The following is a 27,468-nucleotide window of genomic DNA, read 5'->3' as shown; positions in this document are numbered from 1 at the left end:
TTAAATATTAGAAGCATAATGTACATGAATAAACCTATATAATTCTGTCTAGCATAATAATTAAAAAAATAAAAAAAAAATCCACGTAAAGAGTGACATTGCTCACAATTTGTCATAATGCGTGTAAGAAAAATGTTAGATTTATAATATTTTTACAATTTGTTAACACGTGTCATATGATTAGAAGAGGTTTTTTTTTTTTTTTTTTTTTTAATGAATAACGTGGCTCAAATCACGTGCTAACACGTGGTTATTGAAGAAATGTTGGTATAAGGTTATTGAAACCCTCAAATCAATTTAGATTTATGCTCCGTTTGTTTCGGTATAAAATGATTTCTTAGAAATGATTTCGGTATTTTACGGTGTTTGGTAGGGGCGAAAATAATGGTCAACGACAACCATTTTCGGTTTGACCGTAAAAACTTCTTTAATTTTTGAAAAACGATTTACGGTTTTAAAAACCGTAAATCGTTTTCCGAAATTATATTCTTTGTCATTGCACGCACGTTTGATATCTGACTACCCGAATCCGGCAATAGTCGGTCGTTCGAAATCTGGTGGCCCCCGAATCCGGCCTGATCTTATCGAATCCGGCCACTGATACGGCCGGATCTGACAGGAGCCGGAGGAGTCCTGCCGGAATCCAGCCAAAAATGCTCGTTGCATTTTTTTTTTTTCGTAATTTTTTCGTGCGAACCAAACGTCAAAAATATTTTCGACGAAAACCATTTTACGTTGAAACAAACGGAGCATTATATTCTACGTATATCAAGAGATTTATCCCACCTATAAATTATAGAAAAAAAAAAAGAAAAATAATTTGAATATCATCTGATGCAATCATGAAAGCGCAATTGGCGATGACTTAAGTCTTCCACGTGTCAGTCATCTCCACAGTTCCCACCTTCCAGCAAAGGTCTTGATAAAATACACCCACGTGTACGCGGTGAGATTCTCAAAGTCAACCAAACGGTAAACTGACATTTGCCTACTAAGTCAATGTAACAGTGTCTTCTTTTACTGTTGAAGATTTTTTTACTCTTTCTTCCTATTCTTCTTCACTTCGAGCTCTCAAATCCGATAATTTGGGCAAAATGACGGTCCTTTCTTTCCTCAGCAGAGCTTCAAGAGCTTTCCAAGGCTACCCTGCTTGCTCCAAGCTTCTGATTCTTTGTACTCTCAGGTTTCTCTTTCCCTCACTATGTTTTGTTCCTCCTTCTACACTGCTGGATCGGTACTATTTCCTGGTTTGTTTTGTATCCTGTTTGGTTCCTGATAAACTACAGGGAAAGAAAAGAAATGTGTAATCTGAAAAGTCTGGTTTTTGTTGTATGGGACTTGAGAAAACAAAGGCCTGTGATCAATTGTGCATAGTATTGGTATGGCTATTTCTGTTGTTTGTGTGAAATTGCAGTAAATCTTTAGGAAAACATAGACGAAGATATTGTAGAATTTTATGGGTTATAAATTTATTTCTTTTTCTATTAATTATAAGTCTTGTCAAGTAGAAATGTTCACTCCTCTGAGCCGAATTCTCTTAGAATAGCACATTTTATTTGCTTTTATCCCAATAAGGTAAATTATTTTAACAGTTATGATCTCTTTAATGTGAAAGACTTCTGGGGACATCAGAAGTTCTTTATTTTTCTGTAGCTTATGTTCAAATTTTGTGGTTTATATTATTATATATAAAGAAGTTAATGTATGAATTCATTGAGTCTACCGATCCCCATTGACCTTATGCTTCCTTTTCTGTGGATGATTGCAGTAGTGGAGGTCTCGTGGCATACTCAGAATCACAACCAGACAATGGCACTCCTGGTGTTGACCCTAATCAAAAGGAGCTCAAGAAAAAGAGAGTGTTGGTGCTTGGAACTGGATGGGCTGCTACTAGTTTCCTTAAGGACCTGGATGCATCATTATATGATATTCAGGTTGTTTCACCCCGGAACTATTTTGCATTTACCCCTTTATTACCTAGTGTCACATGTGGAACCGTTGAAGCACGAAGCATTGTGGAGCCAATTCGAAATATTGTGAAGAAGGTAAGTGAGACAAGAGCTGACAAATTCTATTAGCTTATATACTCATTTACAGGATAGAGTTGATCATATTAAATTTACACATTCACATACACATGCATACACACACATGTATATGTATGTGTATGTGTCTGCGTACGAGTATATAAATTATGAGATGGAAATTGATGGATATCTAGCTTTACTATATGTATATATGTGTGTGTGTGCATAGATTAAGAAGAACACTTTGATTGCTCTTGTGAAATTCTTTTGACATGGCTACTTATTTCTTTATTGTTTCCTTCGAATGACAGAGAAGAGGGGAAGTTAACTTTTGGGAGGCAGAATGTGTTAGGATTGATGCTGCAAACAAAAAAGTTTTATGTCGGTCAAATGTTGAAAGCAACTTGGTGGGTAATAGAGAGTTCTCCCTGGAATATGACTACTTGGTCATTGCTGTAGGAGCACAAGTAAATACTTTTAACACCCCTGGTGTCAAGGAGAATTGTCACTTTCTGAAGGTAAATTTGTTTTAAAACAGGATGGAGATATGCAGGCATTTAGTCTTTGGTTGCTTCTTAATGCTTTTAAGGCTCTTAGATGATTGCATTTGTATTGAACTTCCAATAATGTAATCAAATTACTGTCAGCAGTACTGATATCTGTCATCAATTAAACAGAAAACTATGACATCTCATGCAGGAAGTAGAAGATTGTCAGAAGATCCGTAGGAGTGTCATAGATTGCTTTGAAACAGCAATACTTCCTGAACTTACTGAAGAAGAGAGAAAGCGAAATCTTCATTTTGTAATTGTTGGAGGGGGTCCAACTGGTGTAGAATTTGCTGCTGAGTTGCATGACTTTTTCGAAGAAGATTTAGTCAATTTATACTCTACAGTTAAAGATCTGGTGAAAATAACAGTGATCCAATCAGGAGATCATATCTTGAACACGTAAGGAAGGATGTAGCTTTTGCATTTTATCAATCTTCATGATTTTCTATATATTTCATTTATTTTAATTATGTTGCTTCTCTTGGTTGTATCTGTCGTAAGCAAGGAGTTGAGTCCTATACTGGCCACCATCATGGGGTTTAATTTCTTCTGTAAGACATCCTTGTCTTTTCCAAGATGCATTTGTCTGTGTACTGGAAAGTAAAAATCTATTAATGGCCAAAACTTCTGTGTTTGTTGGTGTCAGGTAGCTCAGTTTGTGAAGTCTCTTTTCGTCATATAAGGGACTTGGGATCAAATCCCTCCTACACCATGGAAAAGAGAAGATTATGGGAAAGGAGAGGGCTACCTCCCATTGTGTACAAAAAAAGAAAAAACCTGTCTCGTTTGACAACGCTTTCAGAGGTGCTCTTTTGCTTTTTAGTAAAAAAGCAAAAGCCTTAACAAACAACTTAAAATACAAAATACTCACAAAACACTCAAAATTACTTTCATCTTTATGTCACATTAGAACACATTTTTAACCAAAGAGCAAAAAACACCCTTTAAAATTTTTTATCAAACGAACCCAGCTTTATCTGCAAGCTATGCAGATGTTCACGTGTGTTACAGTTCCATGAAACTCTAGTGTTGTTTTAGGCTTACCCTATACTCGTATACTTACCCTATACTTCATTGTAGCCACTATGTGCCAGCTATATCTGCAAGCTATGCAGAGGAACATAGTTAAAATATTGAAAAGTTTCTTATGCTACTTCTCTATGTACCTGTTTTGTTAAGTTATCCTTCATTACTTGCAGTGATTCTTATATGATAATATCTCAATCACCTCACCTCAAATCAACAAGCCTCTATCCTAACTGTGGCCATTTTGTAGCTTCTTGTTTTCAGCTCTGTAACCTTTTCTGGACTGCAAGTACATATGCAGCATCAAAGCTCGAAAACTAAGAAAATTGCATATTCTCTCTCTGCAGATATGATGAAAGAATTAGTTCATTTGCTGAGACGAAATTTAAAAGAGATGGCATTGAAGTTCAAACAGGATGCCGTGTTGTCAGTGTTTCTGATAAGGAGGTTACAATGAAGGTGAAGTCAAAGGGAGAGGTTTTCTCCATACCCCATGGATTGGTTGTATGGTCAACCGGAATTGGGACTCGTCCAGTTGTAAGGGATTTTATGGAGCAAATTGGGCAGGTTTGTTGCATAAGTTTAACGTAGGCACTTATAAAAAATAAATATAGAAACAAACAAATAAACTTTATGCACTTATGATAACTGAGTTTTTGAAATTTCTAGATAGTTGATTGGTATTGTTGGAGCCAAATTTTAATTTGGGTTTTCATTATATATGGAGCAAATACAATACTCACTTGTGCTCTAACCTTCAAGTCAATCAACATTTATCACCATGATTGATTTGTGTACTCAACCATTTACTATTGGCTCTGCTCTATATGCAGGGTAATAGGCATGTTCTAGCAACTGATGAATGGCTCCGAGTAAAGGGATATGAAGATGCCTATGCCATCGGTGATTGTGCTACAATAGATCAACGTAAAATCATGGTATGTGAAGTCTTTAACTATTTGATTATAATTTTAGATGCAGTAAGTTCCTTAGTTCATTTATCATGCAATCTATCATATTATTGTTGATTATCCTTTTAGTAAGAGATTTAGGTTTTTGGAATAGGATCCATTCCATGAGAAACCATTTCATGGTGAAGATTTTGTTTTGTTGCATTGAACAATGTATATAGTGCCATGTTATTTAAAATTTTAAATGACGTGACAACATATACACCATGTGACAACATATACACTATTAGATTTGTGAAATATAATTTGGACCATCAAATGGTTCCTCTCCATTTCAGAGACCCTTGTGCCAATAATTTGTTTAAGTTGTGGGTTACTTGGTCAAGTTAGCACTGATTCATCTTGTATCACCTTTGATAGTGTAAATTAACATACATGGGTTCTTAATTGCTGTCTTTGGAGGAAGATATCTGGACCATATCTAAACTGATATTTGTACTTTACAGTAATGTTACATTTTTGATATCATGCTGTCTTTAGGAAGATATCTCAAGCATATTTAAAGCTGCAGACAAAGACAACTCAGGTACCTTAACTGTTGAAGAATTCCAAGAAGTGATAGATGACATCGTCATAAGGTATCCTCAAGTGGATCTCTATCTACAAAGCAAGCATCTGAGGGACGTGACAGATCTGCTGAAAGATCCCCAAGGGCATGATAGAAAGGAAGTGGATATCGAAGAGTTTAAGTTAGCTTTTCGTCATGTAGATTTGCAGATGAAGAGTCTGCCCGCAACTGCACAGGTATATGTCTTTCCTCTACTGGCTGGTATATATTTCATATAGATTTATGACATTTGCTATCCAAATAATGGGACTCAAATGTATTCTCATCTTTGGGTACTTAGGTTGCTGCTCAACAGGGTGTGTATCTCTCGAGGTGCTTTAACAGCCGGCAGCAGATCAAAGATAATCCAGAAGGTCCTCGACGTTTTAGAGGTTCTGGGCGTCATAACTTTCGTCCCTTTAGGTATGCCATCTACTTTAAAATGCTCATCTGTTTTACTCTATTATTCGGGTCATCTTACAATATGTAATGCATGAGGTTTTATGCAAAAAGTTATTCTCTCTAGGCTTTTCAGTTACTGTAGTGGCTTCTATAACTATAGAAACATTAAGGAACAAAGAATAACAGAGAACATTACAATGGTTATAGCTGATTAAAACTCCACAAAACTTAATTGCTAAATTTTTGGCTCACATATAACTTCACCTTCACAGAAACATTATCATCCTAAATGGCCAGTGGCAACTATTGTAACAAGTTATATTTTAAAGTTTAATTGCCACTTATTGAGTTATGAATTCAAGTTCTGTAATAACAAAATAAAGCCTTTAATTTCCAGACATCCAAAAACGCCCTACAGACAATCACCAATTCAGCAGTGGTGTAAATAGAAATAGGTTAGCCAAATTTTGAGAAGTTATCAAGTATAGCATGATATAGGTGTTCATATATAGGGTATGAGGGTCTTACCTGGAGTGAAGAAAATGTAGTAGTTATGGATTGTGCCAGGTCTGTCAATGTACAGATTGAGATCATTCTTAAAACAAGTCCTGGGTTCTACTTTACTGATGCCAATCACAGTCAGAAATACTCAATTGATTTTTAGAAGATTTAAATGTCCTAGAGACATGGATCTTAGCCCTCAAAAAATAGGGGAAGTGAATAGTGTTCCTAAATCAAGATGGTATTATTATCCTTTTCTGTCCTTTCATGGAAGTCAGACACAATGTTCATTTTCACTTGTTCAGGGACAAAGTTAGCTAAAACATTATTCATATCTGAGCATAAGGAAAAGCAGCAGGGTTGCTATTTTCTCTGCTACCCCCACCCACAGAAGAATTCCACTTTTTCTTGGATATGTTCATCCTAGCGTTGATATGTTATCTATGGAACCAATTGTGCCTTTTGTCTCTAATTCTAGATTCTGTTGAGTGAAAGAGTAATCAATTGGTGCACGTACCGAGTAGTAAGCAATGTCAACTCGAACGCCGCTTCTTTCTGTTGCCCTTGCCTCGGCAGAACACATTAGTGTGAAGTTGTAAGGGTCACCACACAAATTGCCCGAGAACTCAAAGTCTATCTTATCTCCCATTTTCGCCTTTTTGAGGATAACTGCAAATTTGCACATACAAAGAGAACAAAATTAGCTTGTGTACTTGACTGAGTGAATATTGTATACCCAATTACCAGCATGATCTCTTCTCTCATCTCATCAATGAGTCATGTTCAACATCTCTTCTAGAGTATCTATTTTACTTTTCTTCTTCTGATCTGTGTAAGAAAAGATCACCCATGAAGCAGATGGCCTGTTGACAAAATTGTAGTGAACAAAATATACCTATTGACAACATGTACACTTTCAAGTTTTTCTTTTGCTGCCTTTTGCTTATTATTTGGCCTTCCTAACCCATGAGATGCTGGAAACTTGTGACTGCAAGGTACAAGCATTTCGGCCAATTTGCTCCTTTAGGAGGAGATCAAGCAGCTGCAGAGCTACCTGGAGACTGGGTTTCAGTGGGTCACAGCACTCAGTGGCTTTGGTATTCTGTATATGCAAGGTAATTATCTTTTCCTAACACGAGTCCGAGGTTTACCTAACAGGAGTGGGTATACCAAGTAGCCTTATCTTGAAGAGGTTCCTCGTCATTAAAAAGAAAAGAAAATATATATATATAGCTTCTGGTACATGTTGTTCCTTGTCAAGATAGTAATTTTGTTCTGCATAATTGTATCTGATTTCCTTTTTAACTCTTTCTTATATATTTAGCAAGCAAGTGAGCTGGCGTACAAGGGTGCTAGTTGTATCTGACTGGACAAGAAGATTCATTTTTGGAAGAGATTCAAGCCGAATTTGAGGCAACTTTTGGGACTTGGGAGGCCTGTAAATCATCCTTCAAATGCAGTGACTATGATTCTCTGTATCACCTACCACGTGTAATAATTTAATACCATTGAGTTGGGTGCCTCATAATATTATGCTACCTGGAAATATATCCCATGAGATCTTCTAAGAACCCTCATAAATTACTCCCTCTAATATCACAGGTGTGTATATTGCTGTCACACTAGATTTGCCACCATACCCTGTATCATATTCATGAAAGGAAAATATATTTTTTGGCCACTAGAAAGGAAAAAAGCATTAATTGCACCCATGATTTAAGGCCATTGATCAGCATCATTGTAAAAACCCAATCAGACGGCTCTCAAGAAATCCATGACTGCGTGGTACAGTAATTACATGCAGCACGTGTCAAAAAATTAAGACAAAGAGAACAAAACCCTAACAATAATATTATATTGTTGCTTGACGGTTACTCTTCAGCCCTGGCATCCTAAATATAAAGCGCACGCTACTCTCTGCCATACCCTTGGACGAAAAAAGACAACTGTTGCTCTTCCATTGCTGTGACCTTCTCTCTCTCTCTCTCTCTCTCTCTTCTTTCTTGTTGGAGAAGAAAGGAGAAGAGAAAACTAGGGTTTCACAATGAGTTCATACTCTTTCTTTCAGAGAGCCTCTAAGGCTTATCACGATCACCCCACACTGTCCAAGCTTCTTATTGTCTTCACTGTCAGGTCTTAAAATTTAATATTCTTGTTATTACTTCTTCTTCTTTTTTTTTTTTTTTCTTTTTTTTATAATTTATTAAATTTTTATTACTGCGATTTTTTATTTTTTATTTTTATTTTTTCACTATTTTCTTATCGGAATGTGCCTATATATTTTGAGACTATTGTTGTTGTTGTTTTTGTTATAAATGTTGTTAGTGTTGTTGTTGACAATGCAATGCTAAAGGAAGCTACTTTTTTATTATTATTATTATGAATTTTGTGACATTTGTGTTTTAATATAGTCTATAGAGTGAAAGAGTGATTAGAAAGAGTGAAACTTGTTCAAGTTGTTAATTATGCATGCACAATACGAGTTTTAATATCTTTGATATTATTTTGATAATTTTTGTTATGAGGATTTGCCCCGTGTAGATGGAAAAAAAAAAATGGAAAATTCACTTTACCGTCTTGAACTTCCATCTCTTTTGCAATGTTCTTTCTAAAATTCAAGAACTCTCAATTTAGTGTATCGAATTTTAAAAAAATTTCAGTATTACGCCTCCGTTAGGATTTAGGCTTTTGAAACTCCTAAAATACAATTATTTAAAAATAAAAATTTAATTGTAATGTAAGGGTAATTTTGTAATTTTTTAAAGTTTACATGGGTATAATGATAATTTTATCTTTCGATCGTTTAATTTAACTCCAAACCCTAATGAGATATGTGAGATTGTAAAAAATTGAAAATTCAATATGGTAACTGAATTGAGACTTTTTAAACTTTGACGAGACATTGTAAAAACGATAAAAGCTCAGAGGTTATGTGAAGTTTTTTTTGTTTTTTTTTTTTTTAAAAAAAAAAAAGTATGTGTTGTTTCAGTTGTATTTTATTGGAGTTTTTTTTTTTTTTTTTTTGGATGATCATATTATTATTGAATTCTTCATGCCTTTAAGCAAGCTGGATCTTCAATCTGTTGCAGTGGTGGAGGTCTAGTGGCATTTTCTGATGGCAGACCATTTAAGTCTGTCTACTCGAATCAAGTTGAAGGTGATCAACGCAATAAAAAGAAGGTGGTGGTGCTTGGAACCGGTTGGGCCGGCACCAGTTTTTTGAAGAATTTGAACGACTCCTCGTTTGATGTTCATGTCGTGTCTCCTCGTAATTATTTTGCCTTCACTCCTTTGTTGCCCAGTGTCACCTGTGGAACAGTCGAAGCTCGCAGCATTGTTGAACCCATTCGCACCATCACTAGGAAGGTAATCTTAAATCAATCAGAATGCATGCTAGCTGTTTTCCTGCTTTATGTCGGACTACATGTTACATAGGCCTTTTCAAATAGAAAAACTTGATCGGGTTTTTTTAGGGTGGCAATTCGTGTTCACGTGTCGGGTTGGAGTTGTGTTAAAACATAAGTATAAGACTATATAAGTTAATTCTAACCCAACTCATTTAATTAGACGAGTTAGATCATTCAATGAGTCAATTCTAATTCGTTAATTTCGTGTAAAAAATTGTTCTTCCTAAATTTCGACCGTGTCGAGGCATGATTATAAGACTATGGTTCTGTTTGATATCCCCTTCCCCTTCCCTCTTCCCCCCATATTCCCAAGTGCACTTTGACAAGACAGGTATTTGGTAGATGCTTAAAAAAATCAGCCCACTTTTTCAAGATAGGACAGGCTTTTTTTTCCCTGTTTTACCCCTGTACACAACCGTTTACACTGTACATTTTTTTTCCTGCTAGGGGTAGAATGGGTAAAAAAAACATGTTTTACTCGTTTTTTTTTTTTTTCATTTCATTTTACCCTTGTATACGGCCGTAGAAAGGATAATTAGATGAAGGGGTATATTGGGCAAAATGCATAAGTGAGAAGCTTCACCGGTTGACTTGCCCATTATGGCTGATGGGCAAGTCAGCTTTTTCTGTCAAAAGCTAAATGTGTCGGGGGTGGGGGAGGGGGGAAAGGGGTGCGGGGTGATTCCAAACAGGGCCTATATAAGTCAAACATAAACCCAACCCATTTAATTAAACAGATTAGACCCCTAAACCCTAATTTGCTTATTTCAAATTGGGTTCGTATCAAATTCGTTGATTGTTTTAAAAATTGTCGACCTTCATTGTTTTGAGTTTGAGAATGTGATGCCTTACATCTAGAATGCCTATTATGGAGGAAGGATGTTACTAATTTTCTGATCTTTCTGGATCATCGTATGCGTGTGCATAAATAATAATGTCATCATGGTTATTCATGTGCTTTAAAGGCATATGTCAATTTAATACACTGAATTGAAGGAAGAAAATTAAGCCTTTTGAGCTGTTTAGATGACACCATTCTTTTATTGCACTTGGCAGAAAGGTTACGATGTCCACTTCAAGGAAGCTAAATGTTACAAGATCGATCCAGAGAATAAGAAAGTTTACTGTAAATCTAGTCAAGACACAGATTTGGGTGGGCAGGAAGAATTTGCTTTAGACTATGACTACCTGGTGATAGGCATGGGAGCCCGCGTGAATACATTCAACACCCCCGGGGTTGTGGAGCACGCCCACTTCTTGAAGGTACTTATTTTCAGATGATGCCATAGATGTGAATGTGTTTGATGCCTTTTCTTGGTATTAAGGAAATATTACTCTTCATGTAAATAGGAAGTAGAAGATGCTCAGAGAATCCGTCAGACAGTGATTGATAATTTTGAAAGGGCAAGCCTCCCCGGTCTAAGTGAAGAAGAGAGGAAGAGGATTCTGCATTTTGTAGTTGTTGGTGGCGGTCCGACGGGTGTGGAGTTTGCTGCAGAGCTTCATGACTTTGTCCACGAGGATTTAGGCAAGTTATACCCTCGGATTAAAGACGATGTGAAAATCACACTCATGGAAGCAGGAGATCATATTTTGAACATGTTTGACAAGAGAATCACTGCTTTTGCCGAAGATAAGTTCCAAAGGGATGGTATTCATGTGAGAACAGGATCAATGGTTGTCAAAGTATCTGACAAGGAAATCTATACTAAAGAAAGAGCAACAGGTAATGTCGTAGACATACCTTATGGAATGGTTGTCTGGTCAACTGGTATTGGGACTCGCCCTGAAGTAGTGGATTTCATGAAGCAGATTGGCCAGGTTTGTTGCTCACATATAAAATACTCTGATTCTAACCATAACTGCTGTTAACTTTGGGAGTCTTTAACTCAAGTTTTTTGAATTTCTGTTCCTTTTGAGTACAGGGTAATAGGCGTGTTTTAGCTACTGATGAATGGCTGAGGGTGGAAGGATGCGATGGTGTATATGCTCTAGGTGATTGTGCAACTATAAATCAACGCAGAGTCATGGTATTGGATCTATAGCCTGGCTTTTTGGTGTATTTTTCAGTAAAGAACACTTGAAACAGTGTACAATAACTGCTATTTACTGCCAATTTGTTATCAGGAAGATATTGGGGTAATATTCAGTAAGGCAGACAAGAACAAATCAGGTACTCTAAATCTAAAGGACTTTCAAGAAGTTATTGATGACATCCTGGAGAGGTACCCTCAAGTGAAGCTTTATTTGAAGAAGAATAAAATGAGAAACTTTAAAGCCTTACTGAAGAATTCTCAAGAGAATGCCCAGAACCAGCCTATTGAAATTGAAAACTTTAAATCAGCTCTTTCTGCAGTGGATTCTCAAATGAAAAATCTTCCTGCAACAGCTCAGGTACTTGATTTAATTTCCTTTGCACAACCTATTTGACACAGCTACTAATACTTTTTACCTTGTCTCTTTGGAATATTCTAGGTAGCTGCTCAACAAGGGGCCTACCTTGCAGACTGTTTCAATCGCATGGAGGAGTGTGAAAATCATCCTGAAGGTCCTCTCAGGTTTAGGGGATCAGGTCGCCATCGGTTTCATCCCTTCAGGTATAAGCGGAACTTTACCCAGCCTCCATTTTCTTTTTCTGCAATACAGAAAATATATGTGACATGATGCAATTATACAATGAAGTAGGCATTATAATTTCCTTGCTATGTTTCTGAACTTGTTGACGGTTTTAATTTCAGGTATCAGCACCTTGGGCAATTTGCCCCATTGGGAGGAGAACAAACTGCATTTCAACTTCCTGGAGATTGGGTCTCGATTGGTCATAGCAGCCAGTGGCTCTGGTACTCGGTATATGCCAGGTAATTTATTGATTTAGGCTTGCTTTCATGAACTCAGTTGTTATCATGTTATCACTTTCTAATGATTCTCTCCACTAACAGCAAGCTAGTCAGTTGGCGGACAAGGATGTTGGTGGTATCTGACTGGGGAAGGCGATTCATATTTGGAAGGGACTCAAGCCGAATCTGAGCATATATTTGCTTCTAAGCATATACTTTTATGATATAGAGTCATAGGAAAGCAGATTTTGTTCAATATCAATTTGAGTTCTAAGTTTCTTTATCCATCTCAATTTTGCCTTTTAAGTTTCACATTGTGGACTTGTTAGTTCAACATTATTTTAACCTGAATTACCTCTGTTTTACCTCTGTTTTTACACCCTAGTCAACACATATCTTTTATATTATGGGTCCTGCTTGACAGTTGTAACCTTTCAAGTTTTTATATATTCATGACTATCAAAAGGTACTCGGGGTGCCTTAGCAATTTAACTAGTTCAGACTGATGCTGTACCCTATGGGTTGGTTGCAACCACTTTGTTCAACTCAATTTAACAATATTTGGAATATTGAGTAATGCTCTTACACAATCAGGCTTTCCCCTAAGAGATGAGATTATCCAATTCATATTCCAAATTGAGTAATTGAGTAATGTTAGAAACCATATTTTTATCCCACAATACTAATGTGATTGTTTCAACAAACCTTTGGATCAACCATTGTTAAAAAAAAAAAAAAATCTAAGAATTTATTGGGATTGTCATATCAGCATTATGAGATAGTTGTGGGATAAAAACGTGATATAGCATTACTCTTCCAAATTATGCCTCAATGTTACTCCCATCTCTAACTAATAAGCACAAGCCTCGGAGGTTTAGTAATTGTATATAATGAATCAGTGGCTCCATTTGCATTACAAAATTCCAATTCAGATAACAAATGAATAAACCAATACAACACTAACATTGTACACTTTAGCGAGGCTCAAACCAAAAAGTAATGGTCCATTACTCCATTTCAAGTGCTTTAACAAAGGGCCATCAGACCAACAGCTGGAATAGCCACTCAGTGAACCGTGTGAAAGCCTAAAGTATTACCTGCTGTGGCATTTTGTTTTGGTGCGTGGTAAGATATGAACCACGTAGCCCGCTCTATAATGACAATGACCTGCTAGTTAACCATATTCAATGAACACCCAGCTTCTAAACCTTGGGAATGATTCATCCGCAACGGTTCAACCAAGAAAAAGTCTATGCAGAGGCAATGACTTTGTAATCAGATCCTTCCATACAGCATGCTCTGCCCTTAAACCTTGAATCAGTGGTGGCAGCTGATCCTCTTCAGATGGTGTCTACCATTTAGAAGCATGTTAAGAAATCGCAACGGATTTTGAAATAGCAACCCAGGTTTCCACCACAAGTTCCACATAAGCTAGTCAGATGAACAAGGCTGCCATGTTCATCCCTAAGCATTTTCTGGGTACCTATCACAACAGGGAAATACTATATCATTAATAAATATCTAATGAACTTTGAATCACCTCATTTTTGAATTCCCAACTAGACAAGTCAACCATGAATGATAGATGCTTGGCATGCATTTTGTCATTAGGATGGTGCTTGTAAGAATGATTCAGTTATCTTCGACAGAAATGCATAAGCATTTAAGTTTGGGGTTCAGGTTGGGGAACAAACAAAAGAGAATGAAAAAAGCACAAAGTGCAAGATTTCTTTACTTTGAAAAATAATCTGCAAGATCACAGTTGTCACCAAAGGAATCACCGCCCCCAGTTACCTTTGGACAGAGCAGAATTACATACCAACATCAACTGCAACACCAAAGACCTGCCCAACATATCTAAGCTTGAACTAATCAATGACCGCAGACCCTGGAGCCCTTTGAGTGAGCAACTACCTTCTTCTCCGTTTAAAATCATTTGGACCAGCAAGATCTGTAAGACATGAATTCATTTCCTCCAAATATTTCATCGCCAACTCCAACTTCCCAATCTTCTTTAAATTTTTGATTAGTGATCGATAAACATAGATAGAAGGACGGATCTGCCTCAGCTTCATCTCCTTGAAAAGTCTTATAGATTCCTCAATGTTTCCTGATCGACCAAAGCTCTCAATCAATGCAGTATAAGTAAGCAAATCTGGTTCAACTCCATTCTCACCCATATCCCTGAAATATACTAAGCATAAATCTACTCTACCTACTTTCCGCAAGTTGTTTAATAATGTATTGTAGGAAACAAAATCTGGGACAATTCCAGCTCCTTTCATGGAGGCAAACTCATGGAGCATTTCATCAGTGCGTCCTGCACGACCCAAAATATCCAAAATGGTATTATATGTAATTAAATCTGGTTTACAACTTAGACTCTTAATCAGATCATATATCAGAAGGGCCTTATCAACCTGCCCACATTCAGCAAACGCAAATATAATTCTGTTTATAACAGTTGCGCTTGGAGATGTCATTGCTGACACTTCTTTGACAAATCTGAGTAGCTGTATACCATCACTTGTCTTTGCAAAAGCCTTTGCGACATAAAGATAAGAGGTTGAACTCAAGGATCCCTGAGATACCAATAAATCTTTGAAAACTTGAGACAAAAGTTCAATGTCATGCCTTTCACTCGCTGCCCCTAATAAGAGATTATACGCTTTAGGGCTACGAAAATTGTGTTTATCACGTAAGGATTGAAGTAATCTAGCGGCAGCAGAAAGATTTCCAGCTTCACACAGCTTATCAACATAAGCAGTACAAATTTCCCCATTCGGCTTTGGAGCATTTTCTATGGTGGTAAGAATTTGATTTAAGACCTCGGCTGTCACTTCCTCTTCAGGAGATGCCTGTGTTGCAAGTAGCTGATAGTTGCCAATAAAATTACTTATAGTGTCAAAGAATGGCTCAATCAAAGGGAAACCAAACGTGATGTATGTGATATAGTTCTGTATTAGAAGTATACCAAAAAATCATAAATTAGGGAAATGAAACTCAGAAGAGATTAACTTTTATGAATCAAAAATGAAATTCACCATACAAAAGTTCAAATCCAGGTTTGGACAAATATAGAAATGAATCATTTGATATAGTACTCTATTACTAATCACTAATTGAATTCTCAGCAATAAACTTACAAATATAATTTGCAAATGAGATGGTTCAATGACAAGATGAAAAATAGCCTAGCCTTGGGGTGTTAAAGCCCAAGCTTCAAACGAGCTCAAATTTTTTTTGGTAGCCAATCACATACTTGGCATGATATACATTTGCAACACAAGCATTTCATTTATCTATCAATAAATAATAAACCTGAAATATAAATTACAGACTAAAACACTATTGCATCTTGAATTTTATTTATAATATTCTTCTACATATCTATTACGTGAAATAAAAATAGAACTATATACAGATACTTTTATGTGCCTGTATAAACACTAAATATATGCCATTTTTTTTTACAAGATTAAAACCATACTTTCTTTTTCAGATTTTGGGCATTTTCTCACTGAATTAAGCAAAGAAATTCCAAAATGAAAAATTCGGCATTTTTACTTACATTGTACCGGTAAAGTCTGCTTCCTATGAAGGGAATATGATTTCTAAACCGAGGAATTGCCAAAGAAGAGCACGGTTTTGTCTTGTGGTATTGGAAAATGTGCTTGAGGTGCCTTGAAGCGTTTATCATGCTTGGGCTTTGAGACTGTCAAATACCAGGAAAAGAGCCCTAGCGATTTACAGAAAACCAGCACCGCATGGGTTACGGGGAATTGGGATTTTCATGAAAAATAAGGAGATTGAAAGAGAAAAATCATTTGAGGGCTGAGAGTTTGGTGGTGTTGGGGTTTAACGGGGTTTAGTTGGCTCGAGAAATTGGAGTTCCTGGAAACCTTCTTCAGTCCTCTCCGGAGGGGGTTTTTTTTTTATTTTTTATTTTTTATTTTTTTTTTTATTTTTTTTTATTATTTTTTTGTAAAAAGGTTTACACGTGGGTAATCCAAATTACAAATCGTTCTATTTAGTATTAAAATTAATTCAAAGATTTATGTGGTTGACTTAATTAAGAAATTGCTAGCCACCTCTTTTTTTCTTTTCATTTTTTTTAAAATATAATTTTTTTAGTTTTATTTATTTATATTTTTAATAGTTTATATATTTTTATTAGGATTGATACGTGTCGTTATCTTATTAGCACTGGCGTGGACTAACATAACACCTAATGGAATATGTCAAAAAATTTAATAGAATTTAACTCTAGTAAGCGATTTATAAATTAAGTCAAGTACAGGGATCTCTAAATTGATTCTGATACCAAAGATGGTAATTTCTAATTTAAGCTAACCATATAAATCAATAATACAATTTTATTTATTTATTTATTTATTTTGAGGGTTCGTTTATGGGGAAATAGTTTCCCAATGGGCCATTTATTAGGAATTTTTTATTTATTTATTATTTTATCTTTTTCACCAAGTAGTCTAATAGTAGCACTTTTTCGTTAGGATAATAATTTATTTTACGTTTTCAACTCATCTTACTACGAGCGATACGAAGAGAGAATAATGTTAGGAATATTTTTTTATAAATTCAAATTGCCGTGGCTCTTAAAATTATTATTGAATTCGAGATAGATTAATATTGAATTTTAATTTAATTATAATTTTAAAAGCTATGTCAATTTTAAAAGGAAAAAAATTAAAAATTAAAAAAAAAAAATGATTCCAAGTTCAAATCTTTGTGAATTCAAAATTGTAAAGACTTGTCAAAAAAATAAAAAAAAAAAAAATTGTAAAGACTTGGGACCTACACACTAGGGCCCACCCTCATGTGAGAGGTTGTTGTGATTGTGTTGTGTATGAATCAAATCCCAAAAAGAAAAAAATGCTATACACTGAAGCTAGTTGTGTTGAAGTTGTGTTAGTAGTAGTGCATGAATCATTTCACATTTAGAATATGATAAGGATCTACCATTTAAAATAGTCATTCTCATGGCCCATAGGATCTACCATTTCACATTCTACAATTTTCAATAAAAATTATTTATTTTCTTAATAGAATAGGCATTTTGCGTACCAAACATAACCTAACTTCTCCCACTAATTCCTTGTTAACCCATGAAACTCCAACCACATTTCATTCAATTAACCAAATCATTTCATAACTAATAACCCATTTGATCAAATATTATCTTTTAATATTAAAATGCACCAACACCTTGTTTTTCACAAAGCAAAATGTTAAGAGTCTTAAAATGGGTGGGTTTCAATTTTTCCTGAGACATTGCAAATAGACAGTTGAATTAGACAAAACAGTAAACTAATTTTCAGAGTTATGCACAAATTGAGATTTCATTAATCGTATGATTAAGAGGTAACGAATATTCCAGATGTCTCTCCTAAGGGATTTGATTCTTGTACAACACCAATACAATAACTGTACAACAATTCCTCACATGAGGGTGGGTCCCAGTATGTGGGACGCACCCTCATGTGAGAGATTATTGTACAGTTGTTGTATTGGTGTTGTAAATCTAACATTTTTCTTATGAAATTACATACGATGTGGTGCTTTAAAAGGAAAAAAAAATAAAAATAAAAAAAAAATAAATAAATTTAGGCGACAAGGGTGGCACCACCCCTCTGTTAGAGGGGCTGGCTCCTACCATAATAGATGCGACCACCCCCTTTTATTGCTGAAGGGCGGTCGAGCAGCCATCCCATTTAAACTAAGGGGTGGCTACGCAATCATCCATATGTTCAGATGGGCCATAAATGGGATTGGTCGTGCGGCCACCCTGAACGAATGGCCACATGGTTCCCCCTACCACAACAGATGGGTGTGGTCTTCCAGTCACCTCCATTTGTTCAGATGATGGTCGTGTGACCATCCCCTATTTAACACCAATTGCATTAGTTTTTTTTTTTTTTTTCTAAAACGAAGCATTTTCACACTGAAGGTAAATTTGTAACTTCAAAATAAATCAGACTCATGTGTTAGAGCTTATTTGGAATTGCGTTAAGGAGCTTAAAAAATACTTTTAATACATAAAAAGTTGAGCCATGCAAAAAAGGGCTTGTTTAGTAAAAAAAAAAACAATTAAAAACATTTTTAAAAAAAAAAAATTGCTTTTTACTATAAAAATAAAAATAAAATAAAAAAATAAAAATCCAAAATTGCGATTGGGGGAAGCTAGAAAATGAGGTTTTTTCTAAAAAGCTCTTTCAGGCTATTTTTATAGACAAAAGCTATATTTCCAATGCAATCCCAAAAAGGCTCTTATGCTTCGTTTGTTTCGATGTAAAATGGTTTCCGTCGTAAAATATTTTCGACGAAATCATTTTTTTTAAAAAAATAGTTTTCTCGAAAATATTTTCCGGTGTTTGGTGTGCACGAAAAAATTGCGAAACGCGAATATGCAACTATCGCCGGAATCCGGCAACGTCCGGTCGCCGTTGTCGGATTCCGGCCGGACTCCTCCAGATCCAGTCAGGCCCGACTGGATCCCTGCCATTTTGGCCAGACCCGACCGGATCAATTGCCGGATCCTTCCAGACCCGGCCTGATCAGCTGCCGGATCCTTCCAAATCCGGCCGGATTCCAGCCATTTTGGCCAAATCCGGTCGGATCAGTGGCCGGATCTGGCCAAAATGGCCGGATTCCAGCCGACTTCTGACCATGGCCGGATTCCGGCCAGTTTCGACCTGAATTTGGTTCACCGATATCCGGCGACTGTGGCCGAATGTCGCCGGATTTCGGCTCCATCAGTATTCTGGTGGCCTGATGTTGCCAGATTTCGGCGCCGCCTAGATTATTGCTAGATTCCGGCAATCGAATATCAAACATGCGTGTAATGACCAAAAGTTTAATTTCGGAAAACGATTTACGGTTTTTTTCAAAAATTAAAGAAGCTTTTACGGTGAAAATGATTTTTGTTAACCATTATTTTCGCCCCAACCAAACACTGTAAAATGTCAAAATCATTTTTCAGAAATCATTTTACGCCGAAACAAACGAAGCATTAGTCACATGTGACATTTTCTATCCACAATAACAACTAAATTTTGGCTCAGGTGGCAACTCGAAACATTTTGATAGTTTATAAGTTTGAGCTGCAGTAAATCGTAATTTAGAGGTGTAAGTGCAAATAGTGTAAGGGTTTTAGGATTAAAGTGTAATTTACCCTAAAATTTACTTATGCTCCGTTTGTTTCAACGTAAAATGATTTCTGTCGTAAAATAATTTCAGGGAAGTCATTTTTCTAAAAAATATTTTTCGTCGAAAACATTTTTCGGTGTTTGGTACGTACAGAAAACCACAAATATTTTTTTATATTTTTATTCAATCATATTAACCTATAAAAATCAATTTTTATTCAAAACATATAAATATTAATGTAAAATAATATAAAAATCACCGGAGACAAGATTTCGTCACTGACCGACAGGATTCCAACCACTTTTACCAGATTCTGGCTACACTAGCCAGAATCTAAGATAAAGGCCGAAATCCGGACAGTCTCGTCAGAATCTTGGTTGGCCGGATTCCTGCCAAAACTGCCGGAATCCGGCCTACTGGCCGGAATCTGGCCGGCCGGGCTATTCTGGCCAGATCCGGCCGGAATCCGGCCTTCCTGGACAAATTCCGGCCAGTCGGCCGAAATCCGACCATTCCGGCCAGGTGGCAGGAATTCGATTAGTTTGGTCGCCGGAATCTGGGCCAACCGGATTCCAGCGAAGATGGCCAGATTTCGTTGCCGGATTCCGGCGACATTGACCTGAGGTTGTCGGATTTCGGTACAGGTGATGGTCGATTGCTTTAACGTGAAGGTCGACTATGTCGTTTAAAAGGGATCGAAATTTACAAAGCATTTTTGGTCAAACATAAATAATTTTTCGGTTGACTATTATTTTCACTCCTACCAAACACCGAAAAATGTCGAAATCATTTTACACCGAAACAAACGGAGCATTACTTTCACTTTGTAATCCTTGATCTTGTTTAAGTACCTGAACCAACATTTCGCTTCAAAAGATTGCTGAACCTTAGACTTGAGGATAGCTTTCAGTATTCCATGTACTTCATTGTTGTCCATGGCATGAAGATCTCATATTTTAGACCCTGATGCAATTGTCCTCCCCACTCCATGTATACAGATCACAAATGTATATTGACTCTATGTATATATTTGACTCTATATATGTCCTTTTATTTCAAGAGCAACCATAACCTCTTGTAAACAAACCATAAGATACATCACATTCATTGTAACTGTCACCAATGCATATATAGCACCAAAAAAGGTAAAATTTTCACATTTTTAGTTGTCCTTAGAATTATTAGCAATAATGAGAACCTTAAAAGCATTCATAACAAATGAGAGGATAGGTTCTAAAAGTGTTGCATTTATGCTAAGTCCCATATTTATTTTTTATTACATGAAATTAAGCTGTGTAAGTAATTTTAGGAAACTCCAATTGTAACTTCGATTAATCATTTTGAACTAATAGCGCAAATGTAGTTATTACTTTCTTGTGTTGTGACAAATAATATCATAACCAATCTAGTAACACCATGTGACTTTAGGGCACAATAGTGGGCTAACACCCTGATGATGAACATCGAGTGGCTGAGTTGTAAAGGTTTTGCATGGTGCCAAGTCTCGCATTTGTTCCTTACTAAGTGAGACTGAGTTATATAAAGTGATTCTAAGGAGTTTTAATTGTAAACCTTAACTAATTTTTTTTAGAGTAATAGCGCAAATGTATTAATTAGTGCTTTTCTTATACAGTAACAAAGACACTATGTAGAATCTAACCAGTCACAAAAGTCATGCAGCTGACTGTTTTGGGGAACTCCCTCAGATAGGTAGGGATCCTCATAAGGACCATGAAAATCAAGCATTTAACATGATATGTCTTTGTTTCCCACAAAACTTAAATTGAAGGAGAACAAATTTATGTTGTTACAGATTAAGAATTTTTTAAAAACAGAATGCTGCTAGACTAGATTAGTGAGGGCTACACTGGGGCAATAGGCTCCTCCATCACCTCCAGGTTCCCTTGATTGGAAAAACTACAAGAAACAGGTTACAGAAGGTGCATTTTCTTTTCTTTTCTTGTTCTTGTTCTTCTTCTTTTTTTTTAATAAATAAATACTGCTCATGCAGGATCAAACCTATGACTTCACTCCCAATCCCTTATTTAGGGGGGAAAAGATGCCAATTGCATTTTCATACTTGACAAGCTACCACATCTAAATGTAAAATCCTAGAGATAAGATCAAAGAGATACCTCTGAATCAAAGCATATTGAGATGCATAAATCCTTAAAAGAGACGATCAATTAAAAGTTGGCGGTGCCATCTTGATGCCAATCACTAGATTGCTTTGAATAGCTGAGGAATTTTAGCATGGTTTTGGTACAAATTTCTGCCAGAGATTGCTGCAATGTAGCTTTGTCCTAACAGTCAATAAACATTTGAGGAGCAGGACTGAAGTAACTACAAAGTCATAACCAGTAAACAGTAACCAGCACCTAGCTTCATTATATGATTCCAACAGTGTAAGAAGAAATATGGCAAATTCCAGATATCAGAATCAAACAACCAAAACATTGTTCATGCATTTTCTCTGCAGAAGCTGTTCATGCATTTTCATATTTTGTTTACAATTCATCATAAGCTACTTGACCCCAGAGGCGCATGTGAGATTTGACAATCAAGTGTATTTTTCCATAAAAAAACCATCTTGAATAAAGTTCAAGATCTCAGGAAAAAATTAGAGACATATGATACCACACTGCTAAGGTAGTTGTCAACATAAAAATGCAGGAACTATCCACATATGAGTAAAAAGTATAGTCAACCAATGACAAATGCAATGGATTCAAAACGGAGAGGGGAAGAAGTTCCAGTCTCAGTTTCCTTATAACTTCAAAATAACTATCACCGGATCCGGATGGTTCTAATTTCTGACAAAATCGGATTAAATCACCTTGTGAAGCATGTAAAGAGAAACATGTAAGAAAATCATGTAGCATCATCACCAAGCAATAGACAATCTTAGTCAATTTATTGCATAGCAGATAAAGCAAAGTCTAAGCTAGAAACTTACAGCCCATTCACAGAAAACATAACTTGCTTACCCCATAACAAGAGTTATGGCTCACAACAATGAAGCTAGATTTCAGAATTAACAACCACCGAACTTTCTTATCATTCAAATCATTCTTCCTCAGCATCTTCTTCTTCAAAACTCAAAGCCTGACAAACTGAAGGCTCCACCTCCTTATCACTGCAAAAGTACGACCTCCTCTCAATCAATTCAGCAACTCTTTTGGCCGGGCCCGAGTCCCTCGGAGTCTCATTCACGCACCGGACCGTCCTAATCTTCGGAAGCACGCCACCCATCTCAGCCATTGACACTGCAGACTCATCCTCCTCGCCCTCGTACACCACTACTTCACTTGGAATCTCCCACCGCTTCTTCAGCCGGCTCTCCATTCCCTTATTCCCGGACGATTTTCCCACCAATGAAGCGCGTCTTTTGTCACACCTCTTACCATCCTCCATATCATTTTCCGGTAGAGACCGCTTCCTCCCATCGCTCAGTCTTGAATTCCCATTAGTCTGATTATACCGGCTCGCCACAACCCTGCCAGGCTTCAATTGTTTCTTTGCGGTCACCGACTTTTCCTTTTCTCCGTCCATAAACAGCTTCTTTGGCTGAATTGACGCAAGAACCCCATCTTCCTTCTTCACAGGCCTTCTAGACCCCACCGTCGTTGCGGCTTGTTTTGGAGCTTGAGTCTTTGAAACAGTTTTGCGCGATTTCGGGCTAAGACTCAGAGTCTTCCCTCTTTCTTTGATCACTTTCAACTCATCAATATCTTGAAGCTTCCAAAAGCACGATTTCCGGCGACTCTGTATTGACTGGACCGGCGTGATCTCTGGCTTGCCCGGCTGCCGAGCTCTGGTTCCAGAGAATATCTCCGAGGGCCCCAAACTCATACCCCTTCGGTTAATCTTCGGTTTCACGCTTGACATTGAAGGTTCGTCAATCTTTCTCACCAAATCTGAATTCTTCGCACTCTGTTTCGGCTCCATGAACTTCGCTGGCACGATCCTTCCGCGCCTTTCGACGGTCTTCATCGCATTCCGCTCAGCCTTTTCCAACCGAAGCGCTTCGAGCCTCGACGACAACCTACTAATCTCCCTTTCAATCTCTTCAATTTCCGAATCAATCTTTCTCTCATCACAAAATCTTTCCTTTTCCTCTTTTTCTTCACATCCCTTCTTCGATACCACCGGAGTTTCAAGCAGAAGCTTCAATTTCTTCCCTTGCAAGTTCCCGATAAGACTGTTCGGGCAAAGCGGCTTAATGGGCACCGAAGATTTCTCATATACAGGGGATTTCATCCCCACAGGGCTCAGATTTTCTTTGCTGCAATCGGATTCAAGCGACACGGACAGGTTCACTGCGTCCATATTAGACCAGGAGGCTTTAATGGTGGCGGATCCTTCGGATTCTTCGTTGTCAAAGGCGGCATTGTTCCATATCTGGAGGTCTGGGGCGTTAATGGCATCTGGGTATTCAAGAGCACTCATTGTTGCTTACTGGGTGTGAGCAGTTCTTGTGATCAATGGGGTTTCAGAGAGAATTTTGGTTTATGGGAGTGTTTTGGCTTGTGATTTCTTGGATGATTCTTGATGGTGATCACAGAGAGAGAGAGAGAGAGAGAGAGAGAGAGAGAGGGTCTGAGAGGGGAAAATTAGTTTTTGTATTTTGAGATTTTTGACCGTTGGAGAGGGGGAATTTAGACGTTGGTGCGTTCGGAGGTGCTATCCTAGCCGTTGGATGCTAAACGGCTCCTATAGACGCTCCGATTTGATTTTAAAGGTTAATTTTGCCTAGGTTTTGTGGGCATTTAAAAGTAGAGGTTTTTGTCGTTGGTTTGGAAAATGGGGTCCATACGGAGCGCCTTGATATAAACGGTGCGTTTTGTGGGCGTTTAAGTACGGTTTGGGACCTTTTGGCCTTTAGGTAAGTTGTTAAAATAATAAACATATGATCGAAGCATTACAAAATTAACAAAGTTATTCAAAATACCTTCAATTGGATAATTGGATAGCCATAGGAGGAAATGGATCCTCTCCGGGAGCCGGTCCCTTATTTTATAAGGGGTAAAATAGTCATTTCACTTTTTTGGACTATTTTACCCCTTATAAAATAAGGGACCGACTCCTTACCATTTCACTTAGGCTTTCCTTTACTGTTTGGAAGATCTAAAGTGGCTGCTTTTTTTTAGATATATTAGAAAAGGTACAAGGAAAAATTGAAGGTTGGCAATCTAAAACTTTATCTCAGTCAGGTAAAACAATCTTAGTTAAAATTGTTTTTTTTGCTATTACATCTTATGCTATGAGTTCTTTTCTGCTTCCAGATAGCCTCTATCATAAACTGGATATTGTTTTTAAAAATTTCTGGTGGGGTTTTCCAAAGGATAAATCTCGGAACCTATCCCTCAAATCTTGGAGCTCTTTATGCTTGCCAAATGATCAGGGTGGCTTGGGTTTTTGTCTCATGAAGAATATCAATGTTTCTCTTATTTCAAAGCTTGGATGGAAACTCCTAACACAATTGGACAGCCTCTAGTTTCTTTGTTTCAGAGAATATATTTCAAATATGGTAACATCCTATCTTCACCTCTTGCTTAATGTTCTTGGACATGGAATGGCATTAGGTCAACAGTCTCATTACTATCTTCTAGGGCTTGCTTTAAACCACACTATACTTCTAGGTTACCTATTTGGTATTTCCCTTAGACTCCAACTATACTCAAATTTATGCTTATTCCTAGTATCCCTTCGTTATTGGCATTATACCCTTTACAGATTGCAGACCTCATCCATGCTGATACTATGACTAGGAAATCTAATTTTCTCCATTGTCATTTTCACTCGGGTACAGTTTTAGAAATTTTAAAAATATCTCTTAGTTCTGACAAAGATCTCCTTCTCTGGACTCCTTCCATTACAGGTGTTTTTTCTACAAAATCTGCACACCATCTCCTCGCCTCTTCTATCCCTTCCCCTCCTTTACCCGTTCCCAAATCTAGTTGGAAATCTTATGAAAGCTTAATCTCAATCATCACTTAAAACACTTTTTTTTTTGGTGGAAAATAGTTTGGAATATAATACCCACAAAGACTCGGATTTCACAGACCTAATATTTCTCCCGTATAGATACCTCATGTTCTCTATGCTCCTTTTCATTGGATTCCATTTTACATCTCTTTTTCACTTGCCCCATTGCCTGAGTGGTTTGGCGTCAATCTTTTTGGCCGATAGATATTCTAGCTTTAAATGTTACTAATATGGCATATTGGCTTTCTATTGTTCTTAATCTAAAACAAATAGGCATCCCATGGGCAGATTTCCATCTATTTCAAATCTTTGATGTGGTTGCATGTGATCAGATATGGTTTTCCAAAAATAAAGCTCATCATGAAGATCAAATTCCTAATGCTCTTGTTATATCAGCTACAATCAACAAACTTGCTTTGAAACATCATTCAGCCTGGTCTACTAAGTACAACACCCCATAGATTTGGAAGAAGCCTAGCTCCCATTTCTTAAAGATCAATTATGATACTGCTATCTGTGATTCTTTTTCAACCCAGACAACTGTATGTAGAAATTCAACAGGCACTATTCTTAAGTGTGTCTCTCTCATTAGCCCCCCATGTACAGCTCTTCGTGGTGAAGCCTTGGCGGCTCTGCTGGCTGCACATTTGGCTCTTTTTTTAAAAGCTCATTCTTTTATCTTAGAAGGTGATTCTCTCACAGTTATTTTGGCTCTTCAATGTCCAGATATCATGCAAGATTGGTGTATTGCCACAACAATCTCTCAAGTTTTGGCAACCATTCCATTAACAACTAGTTGGATAGCTAATCATGTAAATCGGAGTGCAAACTTCGATGCCCATTATATGGCAAACTGAGCCGCGACTAGAAATTTTTTAGGTTGCATTCCCATTTTTTCAGTTTTCTCAAGATCCTCTTCCTATTTTAGATTGGATTGCTCTTTCCCTTTCTTAGTACCTTAATTTGTTTTCTCTTTCTCAAAAAAAAAAAAGAAAAAGAAAAGAAAGTGAAATGGAGAGGATCCTGATACGGGGTATCCCTCTTTAGGTTGTTTCCCCTATGCCCTCTTTAGATTAAGCTCCCAAGGTGGCCTAACTTATCTGGCCTGTCGAGAGATACTAGTATATCAAATCCAACTTTTGCATTGTCTCGTTTCAAACACAAAAAAAGCTTCTCTTTTTTAGCATATGTTTTACATTTAAAATGAATATTCTTTTAAATTAAATGGGTGAAAATTCCTAAAAATGAATAAAAATCAATTTTAATAGACTAATTTAGAAGATTCCTCCGATCTAATTTGAAAGAAAACTTGTCCTTCACATTTTTAGTTCATTTCTAAGTGTTGCTAAATGAAGAAGTGTGCTAATGAAATGTTACTAAGGCTCCGTTTTTTATTCACAACATAAAAATATTAATATAAAATAATTAAAAATAATTAACCTAAAAATTTGAGTTCCGGCGTTGGTTTGACAGATGCCTTATTGTGATTTGACAAAGACCCAACGTTGGTTTGACAAAGGTCTAGTGGTGGTCCGATGGTAGTCCTGTTGTGGCTTGGTGGAGGCCTAGTGGTGTTCAGGTGGTGGTTCGGTGGAGGTTCGACAGTGGGAGAATGTGAAGCTCAACCTGAAAAAATTATTTACAATTTTTAAAAAGAGAAAACATTTTACGAAAAAATTAAATAAGCTTTTTCGATCAAACAGATATGGTCGATTGACTATTATTTTCCGTCACACCAAACAAAAACATTTTCCTTTTAACCGAAAAATCTTATTTAATTTCTATAAAATGTTTTTCTATTTTTTTAAAACCGTAAATCCTTTTTTTTTCATGTTTGAACTTCATATTTTCACACCGACAGACCTCCACCAAACCATCGCCCAAATACCAATGGGCCTCCACCAGGCCACCATTGGATCATTGTCGGGCCTCCGCCGAACCATTGATGGGCCACCTGGTCAAGACCACCCCCGTCTTTTGCTGAGCCACCAACGAGCCATTGTCGGGTCACCTCTAAGCTATCGCCAGACCGGCATTGAACCAC

The 27,468-nt window shown here is 37.0% G+C and overlaps 4 protein-coding genes across 6 annotated transcripts; 2 read left to right on the top strand and 2 right to left on the bottom strand.

Annotated features, from left to right (window-relative positions):
* The first annotated feature begins 1,023 nt into the window (after positions 1-1,023).
* On the top strand, positions 1,024-7,645 carry LOC133861979 (external alternative NAD(P)H-ubiquinone oxidoreductase B1, mitochondrial-like). Its single transcript, XM_062297811.1, has 10 exons — positions 1,024-1,183; positions 1,769-2,045; positions 2,339-2,545; positions 2,727-2,977; positions 3,952-4,171; positions 4,438-4,542; positions 5,056-5,319; positions 5,424-5,545; positions 7,021-7,140; positions 7,350-7,645. The coding sequence occupies exons 1-10, from the start codon at positions 1,095-1,097 to the stop codon at positions 7,435-7,437; spliced, it is 1,743 nt and encodes a 580-aa protein (XP_062153795.1). The 5' UTR covers positions 1,024-1,094; the 3' UTR covers positions 7,438-7,645.
* Positions 7,646-8,069: 424 nt separating this feature from the next.
* LOC133860243 (external alternative NAD(P)H-ubiquinone oxidoreductase B2, mitochondrial-like) lies at positions 8,070-12,557 on the top strand. The gene is made up of 9 exons (XM_062295883.1): positions 8,070-8,158; positions 9,115-9,391; positions 10,489-10,695; positions 10,783-11,253; positions 11,358-11,462; positions 11,560-11,826; positions 11,908-12,029; positions 12,171-12,290; positions 12,372-12,557. Exons 1-9 carry the CDS (start codon positions 8,070-8,072, stop codon positions 12,457-12,459), a joined length of 1,746 nt encoding a protein of 581 aa, XP_062151867.1. The 3' UTR covers positions 12,460-12,557.
* Positions 12,558-13,150: 593 nt separating this feature from the next.
* On the bottom strand, positions 13,151-16,188 carry LOC133861038 (pentatricopeptide repeat-containing protein At1g11900). 3 transcript variants are annotated; one of them, XM_062296734.1, is made up of 3 exons: positions 15,841-16,188; positions 14,005-15,142; positions 13,151-13,752 (listed from the first exon to the last, which is right to left on the bottom strand). In XM_062296734.1, exons 1-2 carry the CDS (start codon positions 15,967-15,969, stop codon positions 14,180-14,182), a joined length of 1,092 nt encoding a protein of 363 aa, XP_062152718.1. In that variant the 5' UTR covers positions 15,970-16,188; the 3' UTR covers positions 13,151-13,752; positions 14,005-14,179. The 3 variants fall into 3 exon arrangements, with proteins under 3 accessions (XP_062152718.1, XP_062152719.1, XP_062152721.1); XM_062296735.1 differs by having other exon boundaries at positions 14,064-15,142; XM_062296737.1 differs by having other exon boundaries at positions 14,089-15,142.
* Positions 16,189-22,237: 6,049 nt separating this feature from the next.
* On the bottom strand, positions 22,238-24,060 carry LOC133861141 (uncharacterized). Its single transcript, XM_062296857.1, has one exon. It carries the CDS (start codon positions 23,883-23,885, stop codon positions 22,503-22,505), a length of 1,383 nt encoding a protein of 460 aa, XP_062152841.1. The 5' UTR covers positions 23,886-24,060; the 3' UTR covers positions 22,238-22,502.
* Positions 24,061-27,468: the final 3,408 nt, after the last annotated feature.

Source organism: Alnus glutinosa, chromosome 2, assembly GCF_958979055.1.
Source record: "Alnus glutinosa chromosome 2, dhAlnGlut1.1, whole genome shotgun sequence".
Taxonomy (NCBI): domain Eukaryota; kingdom Viridiplantae; phylum Streptophyta; class Magnoliopsida; order Fagales; family Betulaceae; genus Alnus; species Alnus glutinosa.
Note: the sequence above shows the minus strand (reverse complement) of the source record. Positions and strands in the feature narration are given on the sequence as shown.